Raw genomic sequence first — 21,956 nt, forward strand, 5'->3', positions numbered from 1 at the left:
GTAAACTTCCGTGACCATCATCTTTCCTACCCAGACAGAGTGGCGTATTACTGAGCTAATATGACATGCCTGGTCTTATTGGTGACTAAGCACTGTTGTCGTTGAATCATTTGCTTTGAATCACAGTTCTACATGCACAGTCCATGGCTCTGACAACTGATTTTTATGTTACAGACTATTCTCGCTAGTTGAGCTTGTCTGTGGCGCTATCAATCAGCACCATTCAGGTAGTGATAATTGAGACTGAGTCAAACTTGATTGAAGTAGTCTCAGAAGTGTGTGAAATATTGGATACTTTTGGAATTGTTTTTCTGTAATAAGGTCATTCTTGCAATTAATACAGAAAGATGTTCACATCGCATTACTATACCTTAAGCATTAAAACAACAAATGAGGGATCTGGAACATATAAAACTTTTGTCATGTACAGAACTCATCAGAGAGTTTGATTAATTGTGTAGTTAACGAAATCTGGCTCCCCAAGGTTTGTAGTGTGCTGAGCAAACTGTGTAAGCTTTCATGTTCCATGTGCATACTACACCCTTAGGGTGTAGCATGCACTTGAAGTACTTTTGCTTTAACCCTTTGTGGGTTTGCCATTTATTTTTCACATGATCATGTAAAAACCGGTTGTGGTATATTCATATAAGCTACAAAGAAATAGTATAAAACAAATTTCATCAAAATCAAGCCAGTAGTTTACTGAAAAAAAGTGGGACATATATGTACCACTGACTTATGAGAGTGTTTTCAAAAAGTAGGAAAACACTGTCTCACTGTCTCATGAAGGCACCATCTCGAGATTGCATCAATGGGTATTTGGGATGAAACGGCCGAAGCAAGTGACACAGAGTATCACTTTTCATTAAGGTGTGCTGAGGAAAGTTGTGGGGATCTCATTCCAGCAGTAGAACACCACCTGCACCTGTGCCTCTTGTGGGTTGTCATAGTGTTGTGGTCTGTTCCTGTAAAGCTTACTTCACCGCATGCACCAACCATTTCTTTTGTCCATTTGCCTGTCCTTGCTTTGGCTGTCGAAATTTTCGAGTACGGCTGTTGTCCCTGAATATGCGCCTACTTTTCAAGAGTTACATGATATCAAGAAAAATATTTCCACGCACCAATATCCGGAATTACGCTGAAGGATGAGCGTGGCAATATTGCAGGGGATTGTTTCGATGCAATTATTGGTCAAGTTATTCCGCAAATTTACAAAAACACGTGATGACTGGAAGCTAAAATCACCTCTCTGAAAAACCAGAAAAAGAGGAAATTATCCGATATTTTGATTGGTAAATTCTTTCTATCTGAAGAAGACAATTCAGAAGCTATCATGAAAAATTTATTGAAATTCAACGTCAATGTAACACTACCTCCGCCCTTCGAAAGTGTGGTAAAAGATTTTTCCTCGAGATTACGGAGACTTACGTAAGATATGAGTGGCTTATCGTTGCGCTAATTGCAACGGCTGATGTGGGAGATAATTTTTCCTGCAGACGGAAAAGTGGGTTGTATGTGTCCCGCTGCCGCACAGAGGATTAATTTTGTGTTTATGGGGTGCAGTTAACAATCTGAAATATTTGTAAACCATTAAAATAATATTCGTTTTTACATATACTAGCGACTATTTGACCCAAAGAGTGGCTGCTGACCCAAAAGTCACGGGTTCAGTCCCAGCCGTGACAGTCACATTTTGATGGAGGCAAAATGTTAGAGGCCCGTGTACTCAGATTTAGATCCACATTAAAGAACCCCCAGGTGGCCGAAATCTCTCGAGCCCTCTGCTAGGTGTGTCTCATAATCGTATCATGGTTCTCACTATGGTATCACGAGACTATCATGGTATCACGAGACTAGTAGCTAGCTAGCTAGCTAGTTTTCACAATTTTTGAGCCCTCCTGGCCGTTTCGTTAATGGGATGTATACCAAAATTGGTAGGACATAACATCATCGTATTACGAACATAAATGACAGGTCATAACATGAATGGCATGATTTACATGCCATGGCCTTGGTGTTCTTGCGGCCGCTTCGCAAACATGATATATACCAAAATAGGTCCGGCGTGACAAGATTGTCTGACAAACATAAGTGACGGGTCCTATCGCGCAAATGATTACACGCAGGTCATGAACATGATTTACATGCCACGGTCTTGGGGCTGTTGCAGCCATTTCGTTAATTTGATATATACCAAAATTGGTATGGCGTGACAATTGTGTACGACGAACACAAGTGACAGGTCCTAATGTGCAAATCGTGACACTCATGTCATGTACAGCATGATTTACATTACGTGGTCTCTGAGCTCTCGTGGCCGTTTAAATGAATGGATGCATCCAAAACTGGTATGATGAGACATTTCTGTATGACGAACATAACTGACACATAACATGAAAATCGTGACATGCATGTCATGTACGGCATGATTTACATGCTGCACTCATGGTGCCCTCGCGGCCATTTCGCTCGTGTGATATGCATCAGAATTGGTATTGTGTGATGAGACTGTATGATACAACGTAAATCAGAGGTGCTAATGGGAAAATCATGACTTGCAACTATGTATACTATGATTTGCATGCCACGCTCATGGTGTCCTCCCGGCCGTTTCGCTCGCTTGATATGCACCAAAATTGGCACTGCGCGACGAGACTATGATGAACGTAAATCTGAGGTGGTAACTTGAAAATCATGACATGCAAGTCATGTACGCCATGATTTACATGCCACGCTCATGGTGTCCTCACGGCCATTTCGCTCGCTCGCGTGATATGCATCAGAATTGGTATTGAGCGATGAGACTGTATGATGAACGTAAATCAGAGGTGCTGCCGGGAAATAATGACATGCAACTCTGTATGCCATGGTTTACATGCCACGCTCATGGTGTCCTCACGGCCATTTTGCTCGCTTGATATACACCAAAATTGGCATTGCGCGACGAGACTATGATGAACGTAAATCTGAGGTGGTAACTTGAAAATCATAACATGCAAGTCATGTACGACATGCTTTACATGCCACGCTCATGGAGCCCTCACGGCCATTTCGCTCGTTTGATATACACCAAAATTGGCATTGCGCGACGAGACTGTATGATGAACGTAAATCGGAGGTGGTAACTTGAAAATCAGGACATGCAAGTCACGTACGCCATGATTTACATTACACTGTCATGGTGCTCTTCCGGCCGTTTTGTTAACTGGATATATACCAAAATTGGTATGGCATGACACTAGTGCGTGATGAACATAAATGACAGGTCATGCATTGTGTATTCCAGAATATATGTCACATTAGCATGTCATATACCTGAGTGTACACCCGCCCACAAAAGTTTTCGGAACGCGGGCTCTGCTGAAAATGCGAATTTCTTCTCTGTTACTGCACTGCACTTCTAACCTAGCTTGTAGCTGTATAGGTCGCAGGCACTACTACAGGCTGGAACATTTGTTTTAAGGCTATGGTCTCAGACAAAGTGGGAATATAGCTTTCTTGGAAATTTCGCGTTGTGCAAACTTTTGGGGGAGGTGGTACATGCATGCATGCATGTCAAACATGCGATATATAGTGAACTAGATGCCATGGCAGGAATGACTTGATTTGTCTCAAACAAGGTGATGTAGCTGCTCTCTGCCGGCTGTTTCGCATTACATCGATTCGCACAGTGTGTGGGATCTGCTGTATTTTTTTGAAGTTGTCTAGTATTTGCACACACCTATTGTCAGTGCAACAAATCCTGCTTGTAGGGGACCACCGTTAACAGATTAGTGCTGGCTACAGTCACAAGTATTTCATTGCCTCAATATTTTGTCAATGCATATGCAATGTCCTTTACTGATGCACGCAGTGTGAGGGGGAGTTTGCTCCACGCACCTATTTCTGATTGCTTGTGGAGTGTGTAAAATGCACTTATGGAATGAAATACCACCAGCAATTGTCGTTCAGCAGTGCGCCATGTGACACCCTGCTATATAACAGCATTTTCCCGATGACCACGCAAGGCTGTTGGCTCGCACAGGTCTGGTGCATGAGCTTAGCATTTCCCTGAGATCCATGACAGAAGTGTATCTATAATTAGTTGTAATGTCACTTGTTCACATTCACCCACTCAATTGAGCTGCTCAACATGCTTGCACGTTTCCTTGATTTTAACCCAGTCAGACAGTGCATGGTAAATTTTACAGTATTCATACGACAACTGATTGTCGGCCACTAACGTCTCTCACAATCGAGGTACAGTCGAAGCTAGCTATAATGAGGTGGCATCGGGACCATAATTTGATTCCTTATATCTGATGTTCGTTGTAACAGTAGAGATGAAAATCGGCTCGAACTAATCAGTAATTTGGCTCGTACAGTAATCCTAGATACAGAAGCGCATTATTGTAGGCTTCGAACCCCCTAGAAACAAGGTAATCCTTATGCATCTTTTTGGCATCTCGGACTAAATAGACCGAAACATCAGAAAGTGAAATTGCAACAGAGCAAAGTTCGTTTGACAAAACAGGCTTGCATTTATATTTAAACTCAAACACTGATATAACGAATTATCTGTTTTAACAAAGGCAATGAAGAATGGTCCTGTCATTAGATATGGTGTTGTGAATGCATGTTTATAACGAATTTTGGGATATAAGTTATTTTCATGTCAGATGTGGCTTTGTTATAATGAGTTTATAGTGTATTTGAAAAAGTATGTAGTTGTGAATTTGACGAAAAATGTGTGCTTTCGATATCTATCTTGCTTTTTATGCCACCTTTGAAGTTACGAGCCTTGCACGGACCAAATATTTCTTTTGTCACGGTGGATATTTCAGCGGCTCTCGCATGCTAGGTTTCATTATAAGAGGAATAAATGTCACTGAAATGAAGCATAACCAACCAAAGTTCGTTTTTAGTTTGCTATAACAGATAACTCGCTATATCTGTGTTCGTTATAATGAGGCTCGTCTGCAGCACCAATCAAAGAGCAAATACTGATCTTGCACACGAATGACACAAGCTCTCCCTTTTTGTCTTCCCTACAAGTAAATACTAGGCGCTGTGATCAAATCAGATTGCTTTCTTATTAGAAGGACTCTTTCGTCTTTTTTTTTTTTTGTCATATTGCACGCTTCTTTTGCCGAAAGCCCCTCCATTTGGGGCAGAAATTTTCAACATGCTGTCACAGCTTCAACCCTATCAGACAATGTATATGATGATTTTATTGTAATCGGAAGGCAGTTGAAATCGTCTCTCTCTTGTTAGAAGGGTTTTCTCTTGTGGGACTGTCACATTTCGTGGTTGGTTTGCCGAAGAAAGTTTCTCTGTCGAAACAAGGAATTTCACATGAATTGGCGTTGCTGGAATGAACCTGGATGCCACAAGCCTGCCATGTACTAATTGCCATAGATGACAGCCATCGGAGCACTAAGCAAACAGAAAACTAACAGGAAGTGAGGATGCGTCTTGTCCCTTGGTTTCAGTTTGCATAGTGTTTGGATTGCCATTGTGACTGCACCCTTGCAACTGACTCAAATGACTGCCCTGTTAGGTGTACCATGACTAAAAAAATGAATGACCACGATTCAAAAGTAACTATTTTACAGTCAGTTACAAGTTTCAACAAAACATCTTGTGAGCTACAGTTTCTGTCAAGTAGCGTCGTTTTTCAGTTGCTGTAACAACAGCAACTCGAATGTTACAAGCACAAACAATATATCTTAATTCGAATTGGATTTATGATAACTTTTACAGATTTGTTTTCCTTTCCATGTTTGCTTTAATTTAGAAAACGTTATTCATCAGATGCAACAGTATCAGACGTAACGGTAAGCGTTTTAGTAACTGTAATGGAGTGGCGTTGCCATGCAAAAGGTAATAACTCTGTTGCAGGTTACCTGAATGCATGTAGTTAACGTTAAGGCATTTTCTAAAAATTCAACTGTTTATTAGTAGTGCATCATTAATAACTAGTTGCGGCCCAAGCTTGTAATAGCAGAGATGTCACCTACGAAGGGTTCATAGACACGGACACAGCGATCACCATAACTTAACTTTATTAATCTTTACGTATAAAAAGAGTAACACATCCAGTCACAGACATTGACGGGCAAAAAATTTTTGTTTTTCTTTTGTACAAATCTGAACAAACAGTTCGACACACGCACTGCAAGAGCATCGCAGGAGAGCACCCTTCGTGAAGTGCAGTTAATTACGGTCACAGGGGGAAGGGGTGGTCTTAAAGGCAGATTTGGGGGGTTGAGTTGAAAGGAACGTCAGCCAGCGGCTGTCGACGTGGCCTCAAAAGTAGCAAATGCAACTTACACACACGTACATGCACGCACAAATGCGCATATTGTTTTTCGCACATGTTTATTACACTTGCGTCAGCTGTGGTGTGAGTGTTGTAGTGATGTATGTCACCTAACTATGTTGGCGAGCACTTGTGGAACACAGTTGCTACGGCTACCACTATTGTCTCTTTAATCTTTTCTTGTTCCAAATTGTTTTTTTTTTCATAACTTAGTCTTCCAGCGCCTTTCACTGTTACTTGTGTGATTGAGTGCGATGATGGTATTTAAGTGTTTCTTAGCGACAGTACTACGTGCTTCCACACAGGAATGTGTGGAATAGCGAACCTTAGTGAGTGTCGGGGTGAAGTGACACACTTACATTGGTGCTAACTTATTTGCATTTCTTCTTACCACAAAAATGAAGATGCTTACAAAAGTTCATAGATCACAGCATCTTGCAAAGTGTTGATGAATATCTCAGCAGTATGTCGCCATAGCCAATAAAACTTGCACTGTTCACATATTATGAATAAAACTTAAAAGTTACTAACCGACATCAGCATTCAGCATGTATATGCTTGTAACGACTTTTAGAAGTAGTATCCTTGTTATAAGTCAGCTCAACGGTGTTGTAAAGGGAATCTGGCAACCGTGGTAACTGCATTCCACAAGCGCTTCCTGTTGCCTGTAGGACTGCGATATGTTTTCCTCTGTGCTCGCACATATTATACCAGGAGGCTTCGTGTGTGTCCACGTATTCTGACTCACTGTGAAAACAGGTAGCAACAGATGTGGGTTTTAACATTCCCAGCAAACATCGAAAGCATCGCTGATAGCACTGCGCAGATGATGTGCTCCCGTGAACTCGTCTCTCGTTCCGAAAACTAGAAAATATTCCTGCGCCCATAGGAGGCTAGAACACATTGCTGGGTGTTATGTGAAAGCCTTTCCATGCACTCAGTGCGGTCACGTGTGTGGCAATTTGAGAATGGAGGCTTTTTCACGTAGGGAGTCAAGTAACATAGTGGAACTATGCACAGATTGTTCGAAAAATCTATTACATAACCGCCCGTGGGGAGGGGCTTGGCTTCGTTGTTCGGGTCTCTTTTGTTCTCGGGTCAAGAGTATATTGTGTGCTAGGTGTAGGAGCTGCAAGTCCAGCGTTATTGTCGAGAGGACAGTGCACTATACAGGAGGTCATCACACACAACGTCCTTCCTCTGTCCTGACAGGACACTTCTTGCATACCGCGCAGAAATTTTATAAGTACACATACTATCCTTTCAACTAGTAAAACATTCTTATCAAAAGCAGAAATAGTATGACCCTGGAGAGGCTTCAGAATATTGTGACGAAACAATGATCTAAACAGTGATGCCAGTATCATTATCATAACCCCCTAGAGTGCTCGCGTGTTCCACAAATAGTTTCGAAACTGTCACTCTGCATTTTGATTGGCTGGGGTGGTACGTTTATCACACTGTGGTAAGTTTTTACGAGGTCATACTTGAATGGTCATTAGACCTAGTACATGGGAAAGTCTGCATTGAACTAAGCATTTCTTGTCCTTTACTGTTCTGAACTCATTCGTGCGGGGGAAAGCATTTTCGACACTTAAGTCAACCTGTTCATTTGCTCACAAAAGCCACACTAGGAGATGAAAATGTGATGCAGTGCTGCTCATACACAGAGTTGGAGCATGCACAAACTGTTATGCCTGCTCTGGCAGAAAATTAAAGCAGAAGCTTCCTTCCAGATGATCACGTTACGTTGGTTTTGATTTATAATAGTCTGAGCGTCATAAACATCCCAACATGTTTCTTGTTTTCTTGTTGCCTACGGTTTGTATAATTACAGCTGCGAGGGTTATAGACATGAAACTGTGGTGTACTGCTCACGCTATTCCATAACAATGTCTGAAGTCGCTTCAAGGTCTCTCTGGGAATAAGCACATAAAAACATTTTTTTTACACGTAATGTTCGTTTTGCTAGGTGGACTAGTTGTACAAAACATGTTTTTCTGTAGAACAACATGCAGTTTAAAAGAATGGCACAACAAAAAGAATATAATCATAAAAGAGATACAAGAGTGTAGGAAGTGGTGCAGTGTTTTACAAATGTCTCTCGTATAGCTGTTCTGAATGACAGAACGGGTAACACGCCGTGCCCTTGGTGTGACCTTAGTGTGACCTTAGTGCGTCCTTATTGCTCCTCGAACCACGTCACGCTAGTTCTGGCAATCCACAGTGACAGCACAACATCAAACGCGTAAAAAAGAAACAACACAAACATGGCGGGTACTCACGTGACAGAACAGAGTCAAAAAGCGGAAAAAATGTATATTCTCGTACAAAACGTCCGTAAAAACATGCTTTGTAAACAACGCGTAAAGGAAAGGCAGTAAAAGGCCGCTGTAAGATCGGCTCGTGTAAAATTTATGTAAATGGCGTTTGATGGTTCCTGCGAAGAACACCGGCATAATCGAGGATGAGTTTGAGGCTCGCGATGAAATTTTGAGTGTCCTCTTTCGCAAACCTAAATAACCCGCTATGGTAGTTTGGCGGCTATGGTGTCGTTCTGCTAAGCTAGACTATACGGGCTCGAATTTCTGGCGCCACATTTCGAGGGTGGAAAGGGAAGGCAAAGTTCAGAAACACCCGTGCACTTAGATTTGGGTGCACATTAAAGAAGCTCAGTTAGTCAAAATCAATTCGGTGTCCCCCCTACCCCTTAGGCATGTCTTATAATTGTGTCATGATATTGGCACATGAATCCCCATTATTTAGTCTTTTTAAACTGCAGAACACGAGTATGTTTGAGCACAGTAGAAAAAAATAGTGGCGCTGAGATTAAATTCCAAGTTTTGCTGATGCCATGATCGTCGCTACGGCATGACGGATAAGGCTCCTGCTTCACAGCAACTCTTTCTCGCTAAGCTTGAAGCTACAGTGCAATGCATAGTACAATTGCGGGAATATGCAAATTTTGCCTTCCGACTGAGAATTCGTGCTGTGGAGTTTCCACGGCACAGGACAGGTAATCTAAGTGGCCCAGGCCTTCACTTATCTTGTGCTTATCTTTATTGTGGCCCAACCTTCTTAGAGCATATGTCATCAGAAGCGGGTGGCCACAATCTATTTAATTTTGTGTGATTCTCTTCCTTGCTCCAAGTGGCAGCTTCGGGTGGCAATGTTGTAAATTAATAATAAAAATGACATTAGTGAGCTTTCACTTGGCTAAATTCAGATTTCTGGCAAAAGTAGGATCCTGAAGGTACCGTTAATACCAGCGGCGTTTTCAATATCGAGATACCATCTGCAATTTATGTACCAAACTATAAAACAAAGATGGCTTTCCTTGGCACAATCTATCAACAACCTCTGATATGTTTGCCCGAATTTGCAAATGTGCACTTCTTTTCCTGTATTTTGTCAATTTTTTCCTGCTGCTGAACATAAAATGGTCCTAGCGAGCATTTCATAAATTTCTTCCCTACGATTATCTCTCTTTTTTTTTTTTACACTGCGTACCTTCAGACACAAGCTTGAATAATGACATGGATTGTCATGAATGAAACTACAATACCATAATCTGCACTGCAATCTTCTCGCCTGCCAAATTAGATGAATTTGCCATGGACGAGACTAGAAAGCGGACTGCGAGCTGAATTTCCAAACCGTGAAAAATGTCTTGCTGCTCTGCACATGGGCTTTGGTTAGCAATGGCTATTTTTTCAGGCTTTGTCCAATGTCAGAAAAAAAAAGAACCGTGAAAGCCACTACGTGCCATAATGTGGGCAAATATCCGCTTGGAAACAGTACAGCTGATGCTCTGGATGAGACGTAGGCATGGTTTTCCTGTTAAAGGCCAGCCGCAACGCATGCTTGAGATGTGTATAAACCATAGTTTTGTTCAGATGGTGTTCACGTAGCGAAAGTTTTGTGCAAAAGATTACGCTTTAAGTACGAGCATGTGTCACAAAAGTGTCGCACAATTTTGATACCAAAGCTGGAAATAATGCCATTGCTACCACTCGCTGGTAGCAGTGGCATTAGCTCAAGACTTGGGAGTGTGGAACTCCTCGTCACGACCCTCCCCGAGATAAGTCATATGGTCCTTCGCGCACTGATAACCAACACAGCCGGCTTTAAGACTATGTCAAGGCTGCAAACGACAAAATTGGATGGTCACCGGTATTGAAACCTTGCTGGTATTCCTCTGATGGCACTAGGTACTCATTTATTACCTCTGTAGGGTTATTGAAGTTGCATTAAAGATGGCCTTTAACGCTTTCATTGTTCTGCCGAATATTGGTTGTTCTTAGCACCACGGAAGCTGAATCGTTTTCTCATTTATCTACGCTTTGAAGCACAGCATTAGTGTGTACTGTAAAATAGCACCCGGCTGTTTCTGTAATACTGACACACTTGTTCCTACACAAACACTGGTGACACATCAAGGAAAACTTATGTGCTGTAAGGCTTGCGGAAAGCAAAAGAACAAAGAATCGTGGCAGTGACGCGAAATGTTTGCTGCCTTACGAAAACAAGCGTAGGAACACTTCTCTTATTGCAGATATACATACGTGGTTTGTCATCGAGCTGTGGCGGTAAAAAAAAAGTGTGAAGCATTCGTCTCGCGAAGAAAGATACGTTACCCATGCTAAGACAAATGAACACGAAAGTGTTTCATTTAGATGAGTATTCTTCTGACACTTTTCACGATATCCGCGGACACTGTGTGCACTTCATAAATGGTATAGAGATGCGTTCTCTCTGATTTTTTTTGTTCTGTCTCGTTTTTCTTTTTTCTTTTCAACGTGAAAAAGCATGCACACATTTCGTGCAAAGCCCGTTTCGCCGTGGCAGTGTTCGCTGACTTTGGCCACGTTCGTGCACTCTCCGAGGCATCGTCGCTGAAGCTCGGGGCGCTGTATTCATTGCTAAAGTTCGTTATTCGGTGGTTGACCAGTTGCCGAAGCACTCGATGCGGCACACGAAGCTGTGCCACACCGCTGTCGTCGAGACAGTCGCGATTCGCTCTGTCGACGGCGACGTCCCCACAACCATTTGTTCGAGGGACCAACACTTGACTCTGCAGTCCTCGCGACTCCCTTTGCAGTCTCTTGTTATTGAGGTTTCGGGTGCTGGCGCTTCACGCTGCACACTGCGGTCGTGAGGCTGTCTCCGTGTTGGGGCTTTTACACACAGAGCGGAGCACAGAGCAGCTGCACCCAGTTGGGTGAAAAAGTTCGTTAAGCTCACAAGAAGTAGCAGCCGGCTACGCAGGAGCACCAACTCTCGCGATGTTGGCCGTGGTGGCCGGTCTCCCAAGTCCGCTTCGATGTGACAAGCCCGCAGGTGGGCAACGCGGCTTTGAAACATCGCTACAACATCCCTGAGGCACAATGCCCTGCTCTGGGAGTGAGAGATGAAAGAGTCGTTTGCCTACGCAGCTCACACAAAGTAGCAGCTGCGTGGGAGCTGTCAGACCTTGGAGACCCTCGTGTCGAGTGCGTTGTACGGCGGCCCAAAGTGCGACAGTGGCGGCGGAGGTGGCGGGTTCTGTAGCGGGCAGGGCGGGCCCCGGGTCATTCCCCCGAGCGGCGTCGAGGGCCGATCGACCAGGACAACACCTCCGGGCGGTCCGCCCAGGAGCGGACTTCCGCCGCCCTTGTGGCTGACCGACGTGGAGCCCGTGTGGTTGCTGCCGTGTGTGCTGAGGCTCGCGCTGCGTGCATGCAGCGCCTGCCACGAGCAGAGGCGCGCGTGCAGCTCGCGGAACTGTGGCCGCCGGCTGGGCACCTCGTGCCAGCACTCTACCATGAGCGCGTACAGGTGTGGCGGGCAGTCCTCGGGGCAGGGCAGCAGCTGGCGTGCGCGCACCAGGTCGATGACCTCCTGATTGGCGTAGCCATAGTACGGCTGCAGCCCGTAGCTGAACACCTCCCAGAGCACGACACCAAAGGACCACACGTCACTCTCGGTTGTGAAGCGGCCGTACAGGATGGACTCGGGCGGCATCCAGCGCACGGGCAGCAGCGACTTGGACTGGACGCGGTAGTAGTCAGAGGAGTAGACGTCGCGGGACAGGCCAAAGTCAGAGATCTTGACCGTGAGTGCCTCGCCTACGAGGCAGTTGCGCGCCGCCAGGTCGCGATGCACGTAATGGTGCGCCGACAGGTATTCCATGCCTGCGGCCACCTGGGAAGAAAAGCATCACGTTCATATTCAATTCTCTGAGACATGCACTGCTGCGCAATGCAGTGCAAGCGAGGCAGGTTCGATAAGGTAATTAAGACACTGCGAATTAGAGATTTGTATGTGCATAACACAGAAGAATCTTGTTTGCTGGACAGTGGTGTATGAGTGCACGTGTTGTGGATAAAGTGTGCAGTCACACAGTGAATTGAGGGATGTGTGCTTTTCTTATGCTCTGTGACGTGATAAAACCAATACTAAAGCACATACGAGCAGTTGGCAGTTTGTGTATGATCACAGCAATTGCCTAGTCATGTCTCACTTGAATCTAATGCATCGGCTCAATGTGCATCAGCAATCTACAATATAAACTGTTTAAACTTTCATAATTGTTGAACTGCATTGTAATGTTTTTTCTTTCCTTACCTTTGATAATATTTCACAACAGCATCTGAATGCGATCGCCTTGGTATGTTTCCATAGGGAAAAAGAAGTACAATAAAAACATGGACATGTAAAGACACAGGAACTAGTGCAGGCAGCACTAGTTCTTTGTGTTTACTTGTCTGCGTTTTTATTGCGCTATTCTGAACTAGAAAATATTTCATGCTTCTGAAATTGTTCTTCTTCTTGGTTTCACCGAAAATACTGCCTGCCAGGATGACAACAACCATACATATTGTAGCTTACCAAGTGAAAAACAGCGCTCATGCCAAGTGAAAAACAGCGCTGCACTCTCATAGCTTACTGTAGCATACTGTAGCTAATCACAAGCGGCTGCCTTGCAAAACGCCTTGCCATGCGAGAACTTTCTGCCGCGTTGAGTCAGTAAGAAGTGTGCGACGACAGACCTGTCTGGAGATGTGTAGGAAGTCGGCCAGGTCCAGCACCTGCGTGGCGCCCTCGCATCGCGGCGAGTGTGCCACCAGGAACTCGTGCAGGTCTCCGTGTGGCATGTACTCAAAGAGCATGCACAGGGGCTCCTCCTTGGTGCACACACCCAGCAGGCAGACGATGTTGCGGTGCTGCAGGTCACTCATCAGCTCGGCTTCCCGCTGGAAGTCCTGCTGCGTCTTCATGGCCGCGTTCTCCTGCATCATGACACGTGGCTTAACCGCGTGCTGCATCGCTTATCCCCTTAAACACTTTGGACAAGTCCTACTTGTCAAGACATCACAGTGCTGTATTCCAAGTTGGAGATACTGCCATAACCCTCCGCAACGGGGCGTCCTCATTTGGAGATGCAACTTATACTGGTGTCACACAGTCACTTCTGATTGCAGTTGGGCCTGGTCTGGATTGATCTTCTTGATCATGATTGGCTCCTTTACGCAAGCTACAGGATGGAGCCAATCATTGGTAAGAAATTTGATCCCGATCCGGCTAAATCTCGATCGGCAGGGCATCGTGTGACACCGGTATTACTTTGACCATTACTGCATGCTGCTGGCAAGGAAGAGACCGCAAGCATGAGCTAATTGTAAAATAAGCATTCTTGTTGCCTAAAGTTTGTGTGCGTGCAATCCACCTGAGCTGTGATGGTAGGGGCTGGGACAACCAGTATCGCCAGAACGAAAGCCTTCAAGATCAAGAGGCGTTTTGCGACTGTTTCTCTAGGGGAAGGCGCATGCGCCATGGCATTGAGAAAAATTGCTACCACAACCTGAAATTTAGTGGCTCTCGCTTCTTTTTCACCTTTTCTCATTGTTAGTGGCATGGGAACCACATTGAAATAAAGGTTAACGGTATCTTACAAGTGTAGTTAGAGATACATTATTCGGTGCTGTCACGAACTCACATTTGACAGTCTAGTCTTTTGAGCACCTCTGGAGTGTTTCGTGGACCACCACACAACCAATTTGGGCATGCTCAGACGAGATCACAGAAGTGCCTCTTCACATACCTTCAGCGTCTTTATGGCCACCGGCACTGGAGCACTGCAGTCACGCTTGGCGGGTAGCATCTCTCCTCTGTACACCTTGCCAAATGCTCCTTCACCCAGCTCCTCGAGGAAACGGATTCGTGCAGCTGGTACCTCGGGAGCCCTGCTCGCAAGAGCACCACAGAACGTTCAGTGTCAGTGTCGTTTGGATTGAGTCAATTATTTCGAGTTTGCGCATTCACACTTAGCATGGGAGAATCGAAAAGCAGCAATGTCCAACAAATTGCCCCGCCATGGTAGCCTAACCGCCTTGGCGTGCTGCCAAACACGAAGAATTGAGTTCAGTTTGCTCTGCCTTAGTGCAACCAGTCGTGGTAACCTAGCTGCTCAGGTGTAGTGCTGCTAAGCTCGAGGCTACTAAGCTCTCATTTGCCTGGCCCCCCTCCCCTGCCTGTCCCTCACGCACGAGGACAGTGCGCTTTCTTGCATACCTTCTCTTGATGCCAAAGTGTACCACGTGCAAAGACCTGGCATGCATTTGGACATTTGTATGAATTGCCATGGTGATGATCCTGCCGTTGGTTAACTTTCACTTGGAGTGTCCCTATAATTGCTGTTGGAATAATTCACCACACAATACATCAAAATTCATCAAAGTTACAAATTATACATAACAAATGACAGCCACAAACTACAAATTCGTGTTAAAAATAATAAGTATGTCATATTTTGTCACGCATTCTCCTGAGCTCCCACTAAGTGCATTTGCTCAACAAATGAAATTTACTTGATAAGCGTTTAGGAAAGCATTTGGCAACGTATGTTACCTTCCCAGCATGTATTCATCAGATGCTGGTGTTGATTGGACACTTACTGTGTTGTTTCTGATAATTCGTTACATATGGGCATTCATATTGTGGCTTCATTTGTATTGTGCCGTGATTTTAATCAACAGTAAGAAACCATCAAGCAGTGAGCCATTAAAACGAAATTGAATCCATGGTAAATAAACATGACTTTGCACTGTGACAAGGCCTCATAGCACGAAACATAAGTGTGCCACATCATAGGGGAATACAAGAAAGCTTGCCTTGTTGGCCGAGGCAAGAGTCGGCCCAACTCGAGATTCTGCTGGGCAGGCCCTCGGAGGGCAGCTTTTCCTGCGAAGTTCTTGGCCGAAGGTGGAGGCGACGGCTTTGCACGGCGACGGAAGCATGCTATGCCCAGCAGGAGACCAATCAGGGCCAGAGTGGCCATGCTGGGCAGCAGGATGTACAGCCATAGGTAGTCCACTGGAGTTGGAGAGGACGCGCCCAATTATGTTTGAGCAACTTCTCCACTCTGTGTGAATGCACTGGCAAAAGCATATAGCGGTCAACATGTGAAACCTTTGGTTGGCTATTTTACGCTGGGGAATGCTAACTGAGAAGTGAATGTGAAAGAAAGGGAGAGAGGAACAAGCAATGCAGATTCATAAGGCTACTCATTCCGCCTACAACTAGTCAATGAGGTCAGTCGATATTATAAACTGTCGTATAGTTGCAGCCATTTACAAAAGGCACCAACTGGGGAGGCGGGGGAGGGAAGGGGTTGTAGACCCCCCCCCCCTGAGATTTTTCAATTTTGTATGTGTAATGTACACTACACATACAAGTGCCATACATAAAGGGTGGTTGATCCCCCACCTCCCCCCACCCCGTCAAAAAAAATTTCTGGTTACACCCCTGCACCCAATTGTCCGTTACACCAAAGTCTCTAACAACAATTGGTTCAACAGTTATGTCAAGGTCGTTTTTTGAGTTTGCAGTGCATGGGCCCATGATTCAAGAATCATCTTGGGGGGGGGGAAGAAAGGTCTCGTCAGTTTATCACATTCTCAATAATGTTGTGTTAGATGACATATAGGTGACAAAAACTTAATGTGTGTTTGATCGTTCAGTATAGGATGAAAGTCATTTTTTGTGTGTTCAGTTGCTATAACTAGTAGTTCAATCAATAAATTCACTTTTAGTTCACTTCAAGCATTTTCTAATTTCACAGTTGTGGCATTTCTACTTGTGAATGAATATATGCGAAAGCTAGCCATCTCTAACCGACAGGTACAGACATTGATTGCCCTTAAAGAGACACTGGTTTGCATTGCTACTGCATCAGACAGTGTAGTGCTCTGGTCTTTCTCATAGCAACGTTTCCTGACACTTTGCTCAACTTTCATTTGGCAACAACGTGTTAGGATACATTGACAAATGTTGCTGCCTGCAACTTTACATTTGCAGATAGATGTTGAGTGATCCTTGAGAAATCACTTTCGTTGGCTCCAGCAGGCAGCTATGGCAGTTTTCATCTACGGTACTATTCTATACACCGTAACAGATCAGAGACACACCACAAAGCCAGATTACCGTCAATAGTTTGTGTGACCAGAGAATGTTGTCAAAAGATTTTGCTTGTGAAAATGCATGAATGTGTCCATCTGTCCACTGCCCACTTCAGTCATGCTTTCATTGTCAGGAACATGATGTGCAGGAGCGAGTACACATTGCTAGTGGCACGAGGCACTCACCGCACTTGGGGATGTTGCAGATTTCCTTTTTGACGACGGCACCCGAGGTGAAGCACCAGGGCTGGCTCTCCATGCCACCCGGGTTGCGGCAGTAGTTGTGGCCGCCAACAATCTCGGGGTACTCGGCGATGCGCGAGAACAGGATTTGGTGTGTCCATGGCTGGCACGGCAGCCCCGACACTGTCTCGGCAACCACACCTCGGTAGTCTTCGCCACCGTGCACGTAGCAGCCCTCCTCTGCAAAATTATCACACTTTTGGTCAGTCAGTGCTTGAAGTGGTCGAGGTTGCAAGGAAGGAAAACAGGCTGTGAATTGGTGTTTGCTCAACATGTTGCTCTGAAGCATCTTGATCGATGCTTATGTAAGGCTTCAGTTCTGACAGTTATGACAAGTATGGAAATATCAGAAGGGAATTTTCGCATCTCGGGGCTTTGTGGATTGTGGTTGCTGCTTCTGCAAGTTGAACATGCAGCAACTAGATGCACGCAATGATGCAGTGACATCACTACAGTCATGAGTTAAATCGGGGCAGTACACTTCACTATCATGCACCCAGTCAGCAACTGCCACGTGCGTGCGCGACATACCTTTGTTGACGTCATCAGTCTCCCGATGGGGCACGCCCAGACGTAGACAGGACTGGGCCTCGGGTGAACCGATGGGCGGGAGGTCCTCGCAGACGGGCAGGATGTTCTGTTGGCCAATCAGAGGGTGCCGCTTGGCGATCGAGTACTCCATGCGGCACAGGCTCTGCTCCAGGAGCTCGCACTCGTCGCGGCACACCGACCGAGGCTCAGGTGGACGGTCAGGTGGTGCGCCTGGGGTCGGCTCGCACGGCGGGAACACGAAGAAGCACAGAGATGGGATGGCATACTTGTGACATGTGGCTGAGACGTCCTGCACAGAGAAATCCACAAACAGGATTCAGTTAGAGAAAGAAATGCGGGTGGGCCAGGCTTACTATAGTAAGGGGGACTTAGGGCGGTGGGGAGGCTTTCACCAGTGTTCAAAGGCACGCTAAAGTGAAACAATGAATCAATTGATAAACTGTACTCGAGAACTCTAATGGTGTTAATTTCACCATCACATGATTATAATAGAGGAGAAATCAAAGTAAAACTTTCATTTTGGAATTTTGAGCCGAATCCATGTGTGATGTTGCAGATTTCAAAGAGTATTTTTCGTATTTTAACAACATTGGCTCACTGATGTTTCCTGAAACTTGTTATGCTAAATCCATGGCCTCCTCAGAGGACAATGTACTTCATTTTTACTGATTAGGAACTACGTATGAGCTAGTAGACACCGTCAAAATCTAGGATGTCATGGCGTTTGGTGCGGGAATAGCTAGGTGGCATCGCCACTCGCATTTTTTTTTTTTCATGTTTTCTCGCTTACCAAGCGTCTCCTCATGGCAATGGTGCTTTTGGAATTGTGAAAGAGTAATTTCCTCATATGAGAAAAATTGTTTTTCTCTTTAGTGTCCCTTTAAAGAGAGGCTCAGCTCGCACTTGCCTGGTGATATTGCCGATAAACAATACATGCATGCACACAAAGCAGGCCACATAAGCTGGGGGTGGGGGCCCTTTGCATTGAGCAATGTTGGCCTCCACCCCTCTGAGCAAAAAGTCTGTAGGACCAGGGGTAAATTGCTACTGAGACGGCACTGTTGCTATTGCTGTAATCGGCTCACCTGCGAGGTGGCAATGACAGTGAATGCAGCAGCCAACTTTTCTTCCATCATAGCCAATGTGGCCGGTGGCGGTCGGACAAAGACACTGCGGTTGCCCAGGTACTGGCCGCAGGTGACACCCTGGTAGATCTGGCAGCTGCCAGAACTGGAGGAGGTGACCAGAGGTGGTCCCACGATGGGCAGCTCATTGCCAGGACTTGCCACAGGGCTGTGCAGAGAAAACAAAAAATATTGGCAGGTGCAGTTAGGTCTCACTGAATCGCTGCAATGAAAGAACAGATGCAATGACACAACAATGCAACGCAACAGATACAATGGAGGAACAAAGTGGGAATGTTTTCTTTCCAAGGGAGTTATGGCAAATCCGAAAGCCAATGACATAACTGTGTTTTGGTTGGCAATTTAACATATTCTTACTGAAGAACTGAAGAAGTGAGAAAGAATAAAAATTTTCTTTCATTAATATAATGAAAATGCACACCTTCATGAAAGTTGTAGCAGATTTGGGTCTCAAGAGAAAGAGAGAAAGCATATGCTAGCTATCTCTTGGAATCGTGGCAGCATTTAATTATCTGCTACAGTGCCTATGTTACTATGACACCAAGCTTTTTGTTCAAAGAACTTTAACCTTCTGAGAGGAAATCCGCAGCATTGAAACATGTGTCATCTGAACTATAAGCAAGACAAATGACATATTTCAATGATGGTGTCGTAACGTTACGAACATTCCCCAGCTGCAAACGCAAGCTTTCGTATTCTTTTAAACGAGGGAAGCTTTCAATAACGCGTGTTAGCACTGTCGTTTGTCCCGTAACAGTACTTTTGACCGTGAACTTGTTGTCTCACCTAATGGGCAACCGGTGTAGCAGTTGCTATGAAAAGGCTGCGGCCTGTAAGGGTCAAGGAGGCGCTCAGACTGTCAAAGTCAACCCGGTGAAATGCTGTGTTGGTTCAGTTAAAACAATTTGACGAAATGCATGCAAATGTGGGCGGTCTATGGGTCAGCTCAATCGTTGAGTATGCCTGGTTTTAAAGGACCCTGCAACACTTTTTCAAGTAATCATAGAATGGCTTCATTAAAGGAGTACTGACGCAAAAATTTTGGCCTCGCGTTTTTTTGCAGCAATGTACTGCTGGGGGCCTGTTAGTCGTAACACGGCACATCGTTTGCTGCAGCATGCTCCTCATTACCAACCAGTGTCACTTTCGGTTTCAAAAACGACAAGCCTCCGGGTGCAACTATCACCACCTAGAGGGTACAGTGCTCGATCACGTCAGCACACAGAACTGAGACGCACTTCCGCGCAGTTCGCGAGCAGCCGCCGAGAAGTAGGCTGCTGGAGCGAACGCGGCAAAAAAACATGGCGACTATGACTTCATCATAACTTGTTGCAGCGTGGTCACGTGAGGGAAGTAGGTGGTCCCCACTTCCCTCACGTGAGTGGGGACCCTCTACCGACACCCTTTGAGGGTGTCAGTAGCGCGAGGATGTCGATCGCTCACGCAAACTTCAAAATTCATTTTAAATAACTTCCAAGCTATATTTGCAGTTGGTATTTTGCAGATATACGCATGTTCTCCGGAATCGATTCCACAGGCTATCTCGGTCGTACCCCTTTAAAACAGCTAATTGCCTCACGAATCTACTGTCGCAAAAATTTTTATAATCCGTCAAGTACGAGCGTAGTTACAGGGATTTGTCGCATGCTTCAAGCGCCTTCTCTCTCCTTTCTTTCCAGCGAGCGCAAGGGGGAGGGGGGAGGTGGCAAGAGGGCAAGAAGTTGCGTCCGTTCGTCAGCGCGCGTCATGACCTTGAGCACTTTTTCTTTCTTCGAACACGCCGCCTACATTCGATGTGATCGCGCGCGCGGGCATGTGGCGACATCTCGCGGCAGCCGCGGTAACTATGCAGTTCACGATGCTCAAATCAGGCAATGACCGTGGGCTTTGTGTTTATGACGCGATCATTTGGGTTTATGGCATCGTTTGTCGGGAGAAGAGGGAACGATTTCTGGCTGACTGAGAATTAATTGGGCCCCTTTAAGATGTGTGACCTGCTGCGTGTTCATTCTTTTTCGGATTGCCAACTTCTGCGCTGCTCGGATTCCCAATTGATTCACAAACTAATTATCGCCTTAACCCTTTCCATTCTACGCTATATTCTGAATTTGAAACCAAAAATTAGGCCCTCCGTCAGAATGAACTTTCTGCTTGCACTGCCGCACACATTGTCGGCCACTATCTTCCACAAGCACCTCAACAGTCAATAATCAGTCGAGTGCGAGGGAGGAGGACGAGGACAAAACTTTTATTGGAAACTAATGAAAATGCATGGTTTCTTCGATTTCGGGATTGCGACGACGGTTAGTCGGCCAGGAGCCCCTGCTCTTTTTCGGCTGCATCTGTCCGCCCGGTGATCCAGACCTGCTCATCCGACTACTCTTTGAAAAACTCAAATTTTCATTCATTTTCATTCATTTCTCGTTTCGGTCATGGATATGATTAATAAACTAGAAAATGAAGGCCGATGTTTCTTCTAATTTTTCCGCCGCAACTCCTGCACCGGCACGTCAGTGTGACGTCACAAACTCAGAAACATCTTAGAAATCTCTCGTACCTTTAACCTTGGTAGCGCAGTGAGTGCTCTGTAGATTCATTAGGGAATAATGCGACGTATAACTCAACTTAACCGATATTAAATTAGTTACCAGGCCTAAGGACCGAGTGATCTACGCAACCTGTGACGTCATGGGAATCCGCCAAAGCGGGAAATTCGAAGACGGCGTCGGCACCCGGTTTTTAATTTTTTTTACATGCGTACTTTGACCTCCCCAAGCCTCCTCTTATGCTAAGAATGGCTTCATTTGGTGTGCACGGGGGGGGGGGGGGGGGCACTCTATTTACTTAAGAGGGTGGGGTGCGCAAGGTCAGCCCCGCACATTGATATAATAGGGAGGGGGACGCTGCGACTCGGGGGGGGGGGGGGGCGCAATGTCAGCGCCATCATCAGCATGTCTACGCCCACTGTGCAGGGCAAAGGCCTCTCCCATGTTCCGCCAATCAACCCGGTCCTGTGCTTTCTGCAGCGCCATACATTGACATAATTGAGAGGGGGGCGCTGCGACGAACCGTCGCCCCCCCCCCCCCCTGAATGGGAACCCTGCGCACGCCTATGTGTAGGAGGGTAGCTCACAAACGCATCTCGACTTTTTGCTCTCCCTCATCCAAAGGCGTGGGTTTCCAGCTTGACCGGAGGGAGAGGGTGGGGGAAGGGGCTTCCCCCTTCCCTGCGACGTCTCCGCCACCACTTCACAATGCGTTCAGTCTTTTAGCAAG

At 45.6% G+C, this 21,956-nt stretch overlaps 1 protein-coding gene across 2 annotated transcripts in view; it reads right to left on the bottom strand.

Annotated features, from left to right (window-relative positions):
* Positions 1–6,027: 6,027 nt before the first annotated feature.
* The window catches only part of LOC119405286 (tyrosine-protein kinase transmembrane receptor Ror), a 107,389-nt gene continuing 91,460 nt past the window's right edge, over positions 6,028–21,956 (bottom strand). For both annotated transcript variants that reach the window (XM_037672105.2, XM_037672106.2), the window contains 7 exons: positions 18,621–18,828; positions 17,515–17,824; positions 16,927–17,163; positions 15,454–15,655; positions 14,385–14,526; positions 13,333–13,572; positions 6,028–12,484 (listed from right to left, as the gene is read on the bottom strand). In XM_037672105.2, the coding sequence (XP_037528033.1) occupies positions 11,768–12,484; positions 13,333–13,572; positions 14,385–14,526; positions 15,454–15,655; positions 16,927–17,163; positions 17,515–17,824; positions 18,621–18,828 (2,056 nt within the window). In that variant the 3' untranslated portion in view covers positions 6,028–11,767. The remainder of the gene's footprint in view (positions 12,485–13,332; positions 13,573–14,384; positions 14,527–15,453; positions 15,656–16,926; positions 17,164–17,514; positions 17,825–18,620; positions 18,829–21,956) is intronic.

Source organism: Rhipicephalus sanguineus, chromosome 9 (assembly GCF_013339695.2).
Source record: "Rhipicephalus sanguineus isolate Rsan-2018 chromosome 9, BIME_Rsan_1.4, whole genome shotgun sequence".
In the NCBI taxonomy this organism is placed as follows: Eukaryota; Metazoa; Arthropoda; class Arachnida; order Ixodida; family Ixodidae; genus Rhipicephalus; species Rhipicephalus sanguineus.